This window comes from Theropithecus gelada, chromosome 15, assembly GCF_003255815.1.
Source record: "Theropithecus gelada isolate Dixy chromosome 15, Tgel_1.0, whole genome shotgun sequence".
Lineage (NCBI taxonomy): Eukaryota > Metazoa > Chordata > Mammalia > Primates > Cercopithecidae > Theropithecus > Theropithecus gelada.
In genome coordinates this window covers 108,903,518-108,918,162 of record NC_037683.1, presented here as the reverse complement: position 1 = coordinate 108,918,162, position 14,645 = coordinate 108,903,518, and the positions used below count along the sequence as shown (strand labels likewise).

At 37.6% G+C, this 14,645-nt stretch overlaps 1 protein-coding gene and 1 non-coding gene across 2 annotated transcripts in view; both read right to left on the bottom strand.

The window, feature by feature from the left end:
- LOC112607781 (ankyrin repeat domain-containing protein 18A-like) overlaps positions 1-14,645 on the bottom strand; it is a 69,264-nt gene that overhangs the window by 29,236 nt on the left and 25,383 nt on the right. The window contains 4 exon segments of the mRNA XM_025358896.1: positions 4,404-4,511; positions 6,426-6,469; positions 10,728-10,795; positions 13,898-14,035. Of these exon segments, the coding sequence (XP_025214681.1) occupies positions 4,404-4,511; positions 6,426-6,469; positions 10,728-10,795; positions 13,898-14,035 (358 nt within the window).
- Positions 11,918-12,020, bottom strand: LOC112608759. The gene has a single exon (XR_003116052.1). It is a non-coding gene; the product is annotated as a U6 spliceosomal RNA (small nuclear RNA).

Below are 14,645 nucleotides of genomic sequence, written 5' to 3'. Positions count from 1 at the left end.
ATTTGACTGAATTAAAATCTTGGAAAAAGAAAATTGCATTTATACTCTGATATCTAACCCAGACACCACCCCATAGTAAGAGCTTTACCTCTACATCTATTTGGACAGATAAAATCTCTCAAAGTTTTGAAAGTTCTGTTTCCCTGATCATATTGTATTGTGATTTGACTAAACATTTTTTAGTCAGTTGTAAGAATTACATTTACTAAATCATAAATCTAGACATTGTACTAAGCACTTCTACACACATACATTGATGAACTTATTCAGTTATCACAATCCTTAAAAAAGAGAGGTTAAAAATATAAGCAAGCTGCAGGATTTTCCTCAGGGCTTCTGATTCTACTTCTAGTTCTCCATCAGATCACAGGTACTTCTGTGGTGTAACTATATCAACATAAAAACAGAGAAACAAAAAGACACAGGCATAAAATGTGTCTTCTGTCTTTGTCACCTGGATTCTCCATGAAATAGCCAGATTGAGAGGATGTGACATGTGGGGCCTCAGAAACAGAAAAGAAGCTTTCCCTTTTCAGCACTAAGCTATTCTTTTCCCCACTGCTTGTTCTCCTTATTTTTTCATTTGGATCCTGGGATACCAAAAAAGTGAAGGTGCTCACTGAAATGAGGAACCAAAGTTTGTCACAACACAAGGAGCCGAGTCAAACTGCTGAGTTGCTAGTGCAGAATCCTGGAAAATGAGATGTTCCTCAAATTTACATTCAATTACCACAAAAGTTTATAGCTGGAAGATATACAGTATAGTTGTCCACTCTAGCCCCATTATCTACTTGATAAGGGAAGTAAAACCAAGAAATAGTAAGTAACTCACTCAACGCTCCTAAGGTGGCATTACCTAGCATTTCATGGCACCAAAAGGGAAGATACAATTACATATTGCTGAATTACATAAATTATCATATAAATACATCAAATTCATCAAATAAATTAAAAGTGTGACTTTGGCAAATCAATTTAATGGCTCAGAGGGTGGTGGGAGGCCTCATCTGCTTTTACTTTGAAAGAAGAAAATCTCTAGATTTTTGTCTATCTTTAGAACACAATATACAGAACTCAGCTTTCTACTCTAGAGCCAAATGCTAAATTTTTGGCTGAGAAGTTATGCTACTTATATGATAAAATCATACATGTCAAAACCTACCATATTTTATTTTATTCTATTTTATTTTTATCTACCATATTTTATTAAACAACATCACGTAAAAGTCTCTGACTCAACAGAAACATTGGAGAGTGGTGATTTTTCTAAATATGTGGAAGTGTATGTATTTGTTTCCAAAAATATTTAAAGTGGCCATGATGGAATTATAAGTTTAAACAGTCTGAGTCAAACAGATAAACCTGCATGCATAAAAGCACATTAAACAGACTTCTTTGGCTGGTAATATTTGCTGCAACTCCCAAGGTCAGCTACATTTTCATGTCTCTTCTCAGTCACTGCTTCCCTCCTATTGTATTACCATTTTATCATTTAAATAAATGTAATTCATCTTTAAATGAATATAGAAAAAAGAATCTAGACATTATTTCTTTAGCAATTTTCCTTATGCTTATCTGGTTCAGATCACATGGTATATCGCTAAATAATTTTCCCAGCCCATATGCCACTTGGAAGACTCATAGTGAGACTTAGGTTGATGAATGATCAAAGATTATGAGAATGTTTTCCAGAACGGTCATTTAGATAGCAGCACTAATCTACTTTGACACGTAATTACACATTTAGATAACCCCACTGTAACCATACACATGAGATTTTCTTGAGTAGAGAACCAGAATGAATCAGATAACTTATAATAAGAGAAGCAGCAAGGGAACCTCTTTCTTTTTATAGTTGAACTTTTTTCTTCAAAGCCAGGACCTCTACTTGTAACAAGCCCACCTCATTCTTAAGCCTTTGCATATCTTGCTGTAAGTCTTCTTCTAGATATGCTTTTGATGTTCTGTCACTATGTGGTGGAGAATAACTCACATTTTCTAATTCGGGTTTCATGCTTTTATAGATATTAGCAGTGGGACTGTCACATGTGGGTCCCTGAAACACACTTGCCAGTCATCTTCTAAGCTTTAGAAGAGCTTCTAAGTTCCATATGGCTTGTGGAACAAGCGCTGTATTGGTTTTCGGTTTTTGTAAGTGTCTGTAACAGCAGAAATACTGTGGCTTCCTATCTGCATCACATGCTTCAATTCTTTGGAGTGAGCAAACCACAAATCAAAAAGACTTTTTGGATTTCTAGACTGAGGCCAATGCCTAATGTCTAATTTCCAATCTGTGGTATTTTGGGTTATATTTTCTTGTCATTTGCATATCAAACTCTTGGTCTTCATTTCAATCATAACTACTGGGTTCCTTAACTTTTCAACTTCTGTATCATTACAACAATTCTCTTTCTTCTTCATCTCTGTGAGAAACAGGCTACATGTCTGGTTTGTTACAATTTTTACAGTCTGATTTATTTTCATTTGAATAAAGCTTAGAAGATGACTGGCAAGTGTGTTTGAGGGACTCCGAGTGTAAATGCAACGAAAAGACCTGAGTGAGATGGGCTTGTTCCGTTCAGGCAATGCCTGGAATACTACAGAGTTAGACACTCCAGGTGCATCTGCTTCCTCACCATCAGGGATATGATTCATGAGATTACGGGGCACTCCCTTTAAGTTTGTCCCTCTTTAGGTTTACAATGTAAAAGCTCTTCCTCAGGACAAACAGTAATTTTGGATTTTTCAAAACTTTCACCAATCTTCAGTTGAACTTTTTTGTAATGATTTTTTTTTTTTTTTTTTTTTGAGATGGACTTTCACTCTTGTTGCCCAGGCTGGAGTGCAATGGCATGATCTTAGCTCACCACAGCCTCTGCCGCCCAGGTTCAAGAGATTCTCCTGCCTCAGTCTATCGAGTAGCTGGGATTACAGGCATGCGCCACCACACCTGGCTAATTTTGTATTTTTAGTAGAGACGGGGTTTCTCCATGTTGGTCAGGCTAGTCTCGAACTCCCGACCTCAGGTGATCTGCCCGCTTCAGCCTCCCAAAGTGCTGAGATTACAGGTGTGAGCCACCACATCTAGCATTGTAATGAATTTTAAAAGAAGTCCTGAATATACAGATAGATCCTCTTTATTACAATTCTTACTCGGTTCTGGTGCTTGAGACATTTTTTTGCAAGTGCAAAAGTGGAAAATTAATTTGCTTCTTTTGTTTCTCAGATGTCTTTTCTGACAGGGTGCATGTTTTAAAATTAACTTTATTCTAAATTAAGTATGAACAAAGAAAAAATAGAAAATAATTAAAATTGAACTGTGAAACATAATCTATGTTTTACTACCTCTAAATTACTGGATTATAACTAAGAAATAAAAATAATTTGCCTTGGCTTAATATAGGAGAAAAAAGTGACCAAGGAAGCCTAACTCTTTCTGTTTGTTTGGAGTAAACTTAATTCATTATGAATTAAATCTGCCAGAAATGGGTTCACAGATGATACATAGTATTCTAAAGGCTTTCTGTCTTGGAATGATTTTTACCTCAGCATACCCTAAATAGTGAACCCCTACAGTGAATTCATGTTTCTGAGGATTAACTAAAGAGTAGGCAATTGCTAAAATATTAGAAGTCAAAATGAACACCAATCAGAAAGAGAAGAAAATTTTTAGATTCTACTCCAATGCTATACCGTAATATGATAGTGTTATCTAGAAGATTATCTGCTTATATCCAGGTCTAATACATTCTAAGCTCCACTGGTGACAATGGGTTAAAAAATTTTTAAAGCGTTTCCTATATATGTTAAAACAAGAAAGTTATTGTTTCTACCCTGACACCAAAGTCCCATTCTGGAAGGCATCATTCTCTCAATAGGCAGTTGGGTTAATTTTATGACCCTATCCTCTCCCTGAACATAGACACCAAAGGCAACCAGACCAAAAAACAGACGAAGTCTTTAACCTCAGCACTGGTGACCAGCAACATAAAACTGCAAAGTTTGAACCACTTGGAATGATGACTCCTTTAACATGAGGTGAACTCAGGGGCTGTCACTGTCCAATTATTCATAATTTCTCTTGCTTAGTAAGTAATACAGCTCCATTTCTGATGTTACCTTCTTTATCATGAAGAAGGTTATAAAAATGAAAGAGCAAAGAGAGTTCTGGAAATTTCTGGCCTCAATTCCACAGGTACAGATAGCTATGAGTTACTACAGATGGTAAGAATATTTCAAATTTTATAACTGGCTAAAATGTTTTAAAATTCAATATGAAATTATGCTCTGTTGGATTCTAAAAGGATAGTCTAAAAGGTCACTTCATTTGGACTATGCCATGGTATTAAAGAAAAACAAGCAGACAAACCAATATTAAACCAGAAATTTAAATTGTTATATACCTGTGGCTGTTTATTTTCACTTCTTTCAAGTCTTTCTTGCTTTTCCTCTGAAATGACTTTTAAGTTGTGTTCTGCTGACAAATCCATATGTTTAGTGAAAATGAATGACTTAGAACAGTTAACTTAAAAAATTGATACAAAATAACATATACTTTGCTTTCTATATTGAGAGTTTAAATGAAGCTTTATGTTTACTGGAATATTTACATTTTTAAGAAACACTTCTAATTATCTGAAACTTTAACAACCCACTTGGGGAGACACTAGATATCAGCAGGTTCAAGCCACGCAAAAGTCTCAGTGTCAGCCACAAATTATTCCACCTTAACATAAGTAAACAAAAGTGCTGGAAACAAAACAAAATTTAAAAATACAGTGAAAACATATTAAGTAACACTTTACTATTCTCTACTTCATAATAGTATCTGTTTAACAGCATGCTAAGCGAGTTGTTATTTACTAATAATTTGCAAAATTTTTGTTACCGTTATACCTTTATAGTGTACACCCTGTTTTTTACATCTGAAATATTTCCTTCTACTATTCTGACAAATTTATTGTTGTGTTTTCAGACTCAGAATGTAGGCTGGGCACAGTAGCTCACACCTGTTATCCCAGCACTTTGGAAGGCCCAGGTGGGATAACTGCTTAAAGCAAGGAGTTTAAGACCAGCCTGGAGACCATAGTGAAATCCTGACTCTATAGAAAATTTGCCAGACATGGTGGTGTGTGCCTGTAGTACCAGCTATTCAAGAATTTGAGGCAAGAGGATCCCTTAAGCCCAGGAGCTTCAGTTTGCAGTGAGTCTCGATCATGCCATTGCAGTCCACCCTGGGTGACAGATTAAGAACTTGTTTCCAAAAACAGAAAAAGAAAAAAGGCTCAAAATGCTATGTGAAGTCCTCCTTGAATCTGGCTTTCTCCACATACACAGGCTCTCCTTCCTTGGGGCTCCCTTAGTACTTTGTCCATTTTTCTAGTGTCACTTCACCATCTGAACTGCACATCAGGTCTTTGCATGTCTATCCCCTTTGTTGCCAGACTGTAGCAGTCATCTTTGTATAAACAGTCTTTATTTTACTAAATATTTATTGAGTTCCTGCTAAGTGGTAGGCATTGGGGTTTAAAGAATGAGAATAAAAGCTGTCAGGAATGGCTTTTGGAGAAAACATGCCTGGACTGAGACTTAGACAGTGAGGTTCACCAGATTAAAAGAGGCAGAGGGCAGGAAAGATAGTACATGCCAGGCAGTGGCAAGAGAGGGAGAGAAGTTTCCTAGAGTGTATGTATTTGTCTACATGAGAGGGACGGTGACGGGGGCATCACCAGCAGCTCAGTAATGCCAGAAAAAGAGGCAGACAGAGAAAGGGCTGCAGATGGAGATTTGGGCAGAAGCCAGTTTCTGAAAGCCTTATATAAACCAACTATTACTGTTGTTTCTTAAATTTTTTTAAAAAGCAAAACAAATTAGAAAAGCATAATTCCAAGAAAAAGACCAACATTTTATTTTATTGTATCTTATTTTACTTGATTTTTTATCAGAGATGGGGTCTCACTCTGCCCCTCAGGCTATAGTATAATGTTGTTATCATAGCTAACTGCAGGCTCAAACTCCTCGGCTCAAGTAATTGTCCTGCTTCAGCTTTCCAAGTAGCTGAGATCACAGGGGCAGAACACCACACCCAACTACAGTTTTTAAAAAATAGACACGGGGTCTGGCAATGTTGCCCAGGCTGCTGGACCTCCTAGCCTCAAGGGATGCTTCTATCTCAGCCTCCAACACTGCCAAGATCACAGGCAGGAGCCACCATCCCTGGCAACACCAATATTTTCAAATGAATAAACTGGAGCTCCACCGTTTTATTTTATCATGGATGGGTGAAAACCTTGTAATAGACTCATGGACTCCATGGATTTGTGACAAGGAAACTATAGCATTAACTACGGCTGAAGCTTCCCTTGTCTCCCCATCTCTTCACATGGTTAAGAGTAGAGACACTCAAGTGTCTTACCTTTTGCAACTTCTTTTCCTTTTTTCAAATTTGCAGGCTTCACAGCTGCTGTTTCTGCCAAACATGCAAGCTTGTTAGATATTCCTTCTAGAAAACATCATTCCTCTGCCTCCTTACCTGGCAAAGTTTCACTTATGCTGCAGGCTTCCCCTAAATCCTACCCATTTTTTTAGAAGCTTGCAGTCATCACCACAAATTTAAAACTGCATGGCATCTAATGAACATAATAAATTTCTAGTAAATAATAACTATATGCTCCCAGGTGACAACTATCCTCCATCTACCCTCTACAAAATGGGTCAGCACACTGCAGACCACAGGCCAAATCCTGCCTACCATAAGTTTTTTCTCAGTAAAGTTTTATGAGAGTACAGTCATGCCTATTCACTGACATGCTGCCTATGACTGCTTTCACACTACAATGGCAGGGTTGAGTAGCTACGGCAGAGATCACATGGCCTTCAGCTGCTTAAATCGTTCTTGAAAAAGACAGAGAGAGAGAGAGGGAGAGAAAGAGAGAGAGAGAGAGACCCCATGGCCTAAAATATTTCCTATTTGGCCCTTTACAGAAAAAGCTTGCCAATCCCTGCTTTACACCCTGAACAGAATGCCCTAATTCTCAAATCGAATCGAACGCCTCCCCTGCTCACAATTTTCCAATGAATTTCTAGAGCAAACACTGCTGGCTCCCTAACCAAGAGCAGTTCCTTGTTGTTTCTTGCTGGAGAATCACAAATTTGGATATTTCTTATCCCAATACCCCTCCCCAGCTTCAAAAGGTAAGTGATTATTCAAAGCTAATCACATAACCACATTTGCTTTCCCAGTGCCTGGTTTAGGAATGAACATGTGGTGTGACCCAGCCAATAAAGTATTACAAAAAGGGCTGAGCACGGTGGCTCATGCCTGTAACCCCAGCACTTTGGGAGGCCGAGGCGGGCAGAACACGAGATCAAGAGACCGAGACCATCCTGGCCAACATGGTGAAACCCAGTCTCTACTAAAAATACAAAACTTACCTGGGCATGGTCGCACGTGCCTGTTGTCCCAGCTCCTCGGGAGGCTGAGGCAGGAGAATTGCTTGAACCCGGGAGGCGGAGGCTGCAGTGAGCCGAGATCGTGCCACTGGACTCCAGACTGGTGACAGAGCGAGACTACATTCCCGAAAAAAAAAAAAATTACAAAAAGTCCCCTGCAAGCTTCTGAGTTTTCTCCCAATTTAAAAGACACATGTGAAGAAAAGCAGCCCTTCCAGCCTTTAGATACTGTCTTGTGAGAACATGATGTTTGGAGCTGTTGCTAAGTAGCCAACCATGAAAGGAGACATGAACAAGACACTGTCAACAGCATAGCTGAAAGAGGAACAAGTGGGATCCAATAATATCACCAGACAACCAAAACAAGTCTGGTTCTTATGGTTTGGCCACTGTTATGTCCTCTAGTATCTGCAGCCAAAAGCATTCTACCTCAGAAGTTTCCCCTGGCCTACAGGATAAGATCTACTCAGTTCTATACTATTAAAACTCTTTTACTGGACTTGTTTCTAGACACAGGTAAACCAACAACAAAGTCTCTCCTAAGCCTGCCTTCACTGACACATACTAAACACGATAAATACGTAATAAATAATAACTGTAAGCTATTTTCACCTCATTAACAAGCTCTCCATATATATTTTTTTGCACTAGTAAATTTGAGCTGCTCATAAACTCTACAAAGTTCACTCAAGTGTCCTATCTTTTGAACTTGCTCCTCGTGTTTTAAAACTTTCATTCCTCGTGGCTGCTGCTTCTGTCAAACATGCAAGCTCGTTAGAGACTCCTTCTGCCAAGCATCATCCCTCTGCCTCCTTACCTGGCAAAGTTCCACCCACTCTGCATGCTTCCCCGAAATCCTACCCACATTTTAGAAGCTTGCATTCATTACCACAAATGTAAATGTGCCTGGAACATACTGAACATGATACATATGTAATAAATAATAACTATAAGCTCCCAGGTGACATTGGACACACAGTAAGCACTATTTAAGGTGGTAAATAAATAACAGTGGTAATAACAATCTCCTAACTGTATTTTTTAAATGTATTTTGTAACATTGGAAAAATGCTTAGTCTAGAAAAGATAAATGATAGTTATTTTTTAAGTGGATAAGTATATGAATGAATTAAAATATTTTTAAAATTCTGTTGAAAAAACACAAAAATTAACTAGTTATCTATATTCTATTATGAGCACCTTAAAGACAAAAACTATGTCAATTCCATCTTTGTCTCCTGCAATTTGCCAAACCTAACTTATAGAAGTGGTTTGATAAACATGTATGAAATTAACAGTGTCTTTATACAGTTCAGATTGTACAATGCATTAGGTGTTATATTTGTGTTATTGTGAACCATTTTTATAATTTTATTATAATTTTTTGAGCCTAGAGTTTGGCTATTGGAATATTTATTATGATCATCCCTTGCCTAATGGTTAACAGAGTATCTAATCTTTTCTTTTTTTTGAGATAGAATCTTGCTCTGTCACCCAGGCTGGAGTGCAGTGGCACATTCTTGGCTCACTGCAATCTCCACCTCCTGGGTTCAAGCAATTCTCCTGCCTCAGCCTTCTGAGTAGTTGGGATAACAGGTGCCCACCCCCATGCCTGGCTAATTTTTGTACTTTTAGTAGAGATAGGGTTTCACCATGTTGGCCAGCCTGGCCTCAAAATCCTGACCTCAAGTGATTTGCCTTCCTTGGCCTCCCATGTGCTGGGATTACATGCATGAGCCACCACGCCCAGCCTGGTAACAGATTATCTTGTTCCAACAAAATTACTATTATTATGATAATTAACCAGCACATAAAACAACATAGCTTGTTCTAAGAAGTGAATTTATCTCATGAGGTTCCAACTTATGGTGAATAAATTAAAAGTAGACCTTGTTTGTATAAGAATATGTAACATAATTTCTGCTTCTTGGGAAGGAATTACTTTTCTGTCTTCTGCATTCAGTAGGTATCTTCAGACATAATCTCCTATTTGTATAGGTGCACAATGGCTCAGTTTTATGGTTCTTATTGCCATTTGTTTATGGTATCAGAAAGGGATTGTTGAATTCCCAGTTCTAAAGACAGTTACTTTCTTAGTGACACAGATTCCTGTGTAATACACTTGACCCTGAACAATAAGAGTTTGAACTGCAGGGGTCCACTTATATGCAGATTTTTCTTCAGCCTCTGCAACCCAGAGAGAGCAAAACCAACCATTTTCTTCCTCCTCAGCCAAATCAACCTGATGAGAAAGATGAAGACCTTTGGGAGGATTCACTTATGTTTATGAATAGTAAGTATATTTTTCTTTTCTATGATTTTCTTTATAACAGCTTCATTTCTCTTGCTTACTTTATTCTAAAAGCATAGTATATAACAATGCAACACATACCAATTATGTGTTCATCAACTGTTTATGTTATCAGTAAAGTTTCCAGTCAACAGTAGTCTATTAGTAATTAAGTTTGGAAGGAGTCCAAGTTATACTCAGATTTTCAACTGAACATGGATCAGAGTCCCTAACCCCCACAATATTCAAGAATCAACTGTAATTAACATTTATTTACTATATATAAACCATTTACTATAAAAATTAAATAGAAGATCCATTTGCATAACAAGTCCAATTTGTAACAATGTAATTATACAGGAAATCGCAACATATTAACTTAAAAATCTAATTTCTTACTTATATTAATACAAAAATATAATGTAGAATTTTAGGGATCATAGGTAAGTAAATGAATTTTTTTCAGACAATACTGTTTGAGATTGAGAATTAGCTAGAACTAACTTTTTAAATAACTCAATTCTAAACTAAAGAAATTAAATTTAAAAAATTATTATATATATAAATGTATATATTTTAAACTGCTCTTTTATGATTAAAAATATGTAATGTTATTTTTTTTTGTTTTCTTTGGAGATACAGCCTTGCTCTTTCATCCAGGCTGGAGTGCAGTGGTGCGATCTCAGCTCACTGCAACCTCAATTTCCCGGGTTCAAGTGATTCTCCTGCCTCAGCCTCCCAAGTAGCTCAGATTACAGGTGCCCGCCACCACGCCCAGCTAATTTTTGTATTTTTAGTAGAGATGGGGTTTCACAATGTTAGCCAGGCTGGTCTCAAAATCCTGACCTCAGGTGATCCACCCGCCTTGACTCCCCAAATTGCTGGGATTACAGGTGTGAGCCACCATGCCTGGCCTGTAATTTTGCTTTCTGAAAATCAGTAAGATCACCAAGAGACATGAGAAATTTACTATTAGAAGTCTTACCTTGATTGTCATTTCGAAGATGATTTTTAAGCATCTTATTTTTATGTTCCAAAATTTGTTGTTGAATGCTATGCATAATAAATGTAACAAAATTAGTATTTTAATAGTGATATGAAAAATAATTACCAAACATATTAAATTCTTAAAGCATTTCAGACAATATCAGAGCTAATATCAGAACTCTAATGTCCAATACACTTTAACATTTTAAGCTCTATAAACTTGTTAAGCTTCTAATTAAAGAAGAAAAACAGAAAGTACACATAAACTGAGAAAAGCATAGCTCAGTAAATTAATTTTAGTTAGCTTAACAGCCTGGAAACTGTCCTGCACTCAGAGTAAGTCCTCGCTCTGTGACCAATAGGTATTTTGTTTTCAGACCAGTTGCTACTCTTAGGCTCCATGGTTTCTTCTAAAAAACAAAGATTTTACTACTTGACTTCACTAGGTTGTTAGGAGGATGTAATGAGGTAAAATGTTTAAATGTTCAGAGAAATAGTAAAGCAATGGAAAAATTTATTCTTGAGCTGCATTGCTGGAACAATTTTGGAATCTCAAATAAAACCTGATGGGTGTTTTTTCATAGGTTCTAATATTTGAATGTCACAGTTTTCAGAGAATGTTATTAAGTGCTAATTTTGCTTATTGGTTCTATTCATTGTGGCTTGTAGTTCAGAGCATTTTAGCTAGTTCATAACTTGTAACTAAATTTATATATAAATATATTATTATCTCATTAAAACATATAACCTAATTGTCCCCTATTACTGAGCTCATCAATCACACCAAGGGCAGAAAACTAATAGATGTCAAAACCTGGCTGGGACAACTAACATTCCTTCCCTCCCTCCTCAAACTCAGAGCCAGCAGGTCTGTGTCAGAGGCTGCATCTTCTGGGTCCTCTCCGACTGACACACAAGACAAAGCCTTGCTTGTATTGTTTTTCAGTTCCATGAAAGAGATGCAAGTTGATGTTTCCTCATTTTCAAGTCATGTACTAACAACATATTTGCATGTAACATCCCATATGCCACTCAGCTGTGTTCTCATTTCACAGATCACCTTACATGAATACTTCTATAATGTTCATAATAACAATTTCCATATAAGGTGTCTCCTGTTTTGGTTTGACTCACATTGTTTCCTTGAAGCTAGTTAACAAATAGTCAAATGACCTTCTGGGGACCATGCAACATGTGGAATGCTTTCTGAATTTGTGTGCCATCCTTAGGCAGCAGGCATGCTTATCTGTTCTGTATTGATCCAATTTTAGAATATGTGCTGCTGAAGCAAGTATAAAGCCCTGTTTTATACACGGATACTCAAAAGTCATGGATGAGGCTTAGCTCTGTTAAATCCAAATTACCTACTTTAGATACAGAGAATTCTATTGAATGACTTCCTGTGAGGTAGAATTTTAAAATATTTTAAAAACTTGAGGTAGAGAGGTGAGTAGCCTGAGAGATTGTCATTATTACGGAAACACATTATTTGTGGGGCCAACTGCAAGTTGGTGCCCCCGATTCTATTGAAGGATAATGTGGAGCCTTTTACTTTCTAACAATAGCTGCTACACAGGACAGAAAAAAGCCTCAAGGTACAGATGTGACAACAAAAGGCAAAGGGACCTCGGCTCTCTTCCTGCAACATTATTTGAACATCCCTAACTGTTGAGTACAATCCAACTAATATTTGCTAGAGAAAAGATGGACATTGGTCTCAAAGGATAACATGCCATGAAGGTATAGGCTAAGCCTAGTCAGGAGGTGGGCTACAAGTAAGGTTTTTAGTATTAGTTAGAATGTCAATTTACTCATTGTGTGTGTGGGTAAAGCCAGGAGGACTTGCTGTCAGAGCAGGGTGCCAAGAACAATGGCTGAGCCTATGTACATGAACTAAAAAACACTGTAGCTGTGGGCTGGGCACGGTGGCTCATGCCTGTAATCCCAGCACTTTGGGAGGCCAAGGCGGGTGGATTATGAGGTCAGGAGATTGAGACCATCCTGGCTAGCATGGTGAAACACCATCTCTACTAAAAATACAAAAAAAATTAGCCAGGCTTGGTGGCAGGTGCCTGTAGTTCCAGTTACTCAGGAGGCTGAGGCAGGAGAATGGCGTGAACCCAGGATGGGGAGCTTGCAGTGAGCCGAGATCACAACTCCGCTCTCCAGCCTGGGTGACTGAGCAAGACTTGGTCTCAAAACAAGAAACAAAAAACAAAAAACAAAACCCACTGTAGCCTAGCTAAGAGGTGGGCTACGGATAAGGTTTTTAGTGTTGGGGGAAGTTCAGTTTATTCACTATGTGTGTGGGTAAAGCCAGGAGGCCTCACTGCCAGAGCAGGGTGCTGGGAACAATGGCTGAGCCTATCTATGTACATGAACTAAAAAAGCACTGTAGCTGTGGACACTGTGTATGAGTCACCATGAAGAGAGAGGGATCTGAATCGGTAAGGGCATACTGGTGGCAAAAGTCAATCATTACCAGATTGCAGGACCAGTTACAATGGCAGCAATACAGCAAGTGAATCAGTGGAAACAACAGAATGACTAGAACAGCCTTTCCCCCTCTTCTTCTGACTTGTAAAGCAAGATTGTCTTCCTTGGACTTAGGGAACCCCTTAGCTTTTTGAAAAATTCAAAGCAGGAAGGCATAGGAGATAGCCCCAGGGGATAATACAAGATTTTCTGCTAAACTGGACATTTCAAGACCCAATAACTAATTAGAAAAGTCAGTCCAGGCATGGTGGCTAGCAGTTTGTGAGGCCGAGGCAGAAGAATCACTTGAGCTCGGGAAGATCGGCAACATAGTCAGACCTTGTTCCAAAAAAAAAAATAAATAAATAAAAATAAAATAAAAAAATTAAAAAAGGAAAAGACGTGACATTATTTATATCTCACATATAAGGAGTATACTTGGAATAAAATAAACCACACTGAGATCCCTAGGAATAAAGGTCTTTAAAAGTCCTGAAAGAATCGTGCACTCATTGCTACTTCTAACTAGTCTAGCTTTCTGTTTGATTTCTGGCTAAAAAGTGGACTAACTAGTGGCCATTCCAAACTACCTCAACCAAACTATGAACTGTCACCTAATGTATAAGATGCAATATTTGTAATTATTTTAAGCCTTAATTTAGTGTTAACCAGTCTTTTCATATAAGCACGTACCTCCTCAAATCACAACAAACAGCATAATCCTCGGCAGTTTGGCCAAACACGTCTTGAGAAAAGATATTTACATTTTGTTGAAGGAGGAGGCTGACGATACTTGACGAGTTATGCTGCACAGCAAGCATGAGGGCTGTTCTAATATAAAGAAATAACAGCACTCAAGAACTTTAATAAAGATATTTAATTAGCAAATTGGATACACTTTACCAATTTCATATCTTGCCTGTCAGGATAGACATAATAACCATTTACATGTACTAGCTTATGTGTATAAGCATCTTGGGTGCTCAAGTGTTCATCTTGGTAAATTACCACCAAGGCTAAAAGGCAGGGACAACAAGGAAGCTTCTTGTCCCATTGAGGTATGACATAATACAAGTTACTAATTTATAGTCCTTTGATGGCCAAGAAACTGTGCTGAGGTCACTTATCTAAAGTAGGAAAAGATTTAGATGAAGATTTCCCCATTGCTTTTCTAGTCTGATATATTGTAATTCAGTCAGCTAGGGGTCAAATAAGTAAGAGCTATCTGCAGGCTGAAAACAACAGCAGCAACAACAACAATAACAACAACAATAATGGTAGTAGTTGTAAACTGAAAGTTAAAGTGTACACTTTACAAAATTAATAAAATACGAAACCCCTTTAGCTAATATAAGATTACAGAACTAAAAACATCAGATTGCAAATAACAGTCTACAAGAGAAGATGAATCCTACTACATTGTCTTTTTTTACGTTGCTCA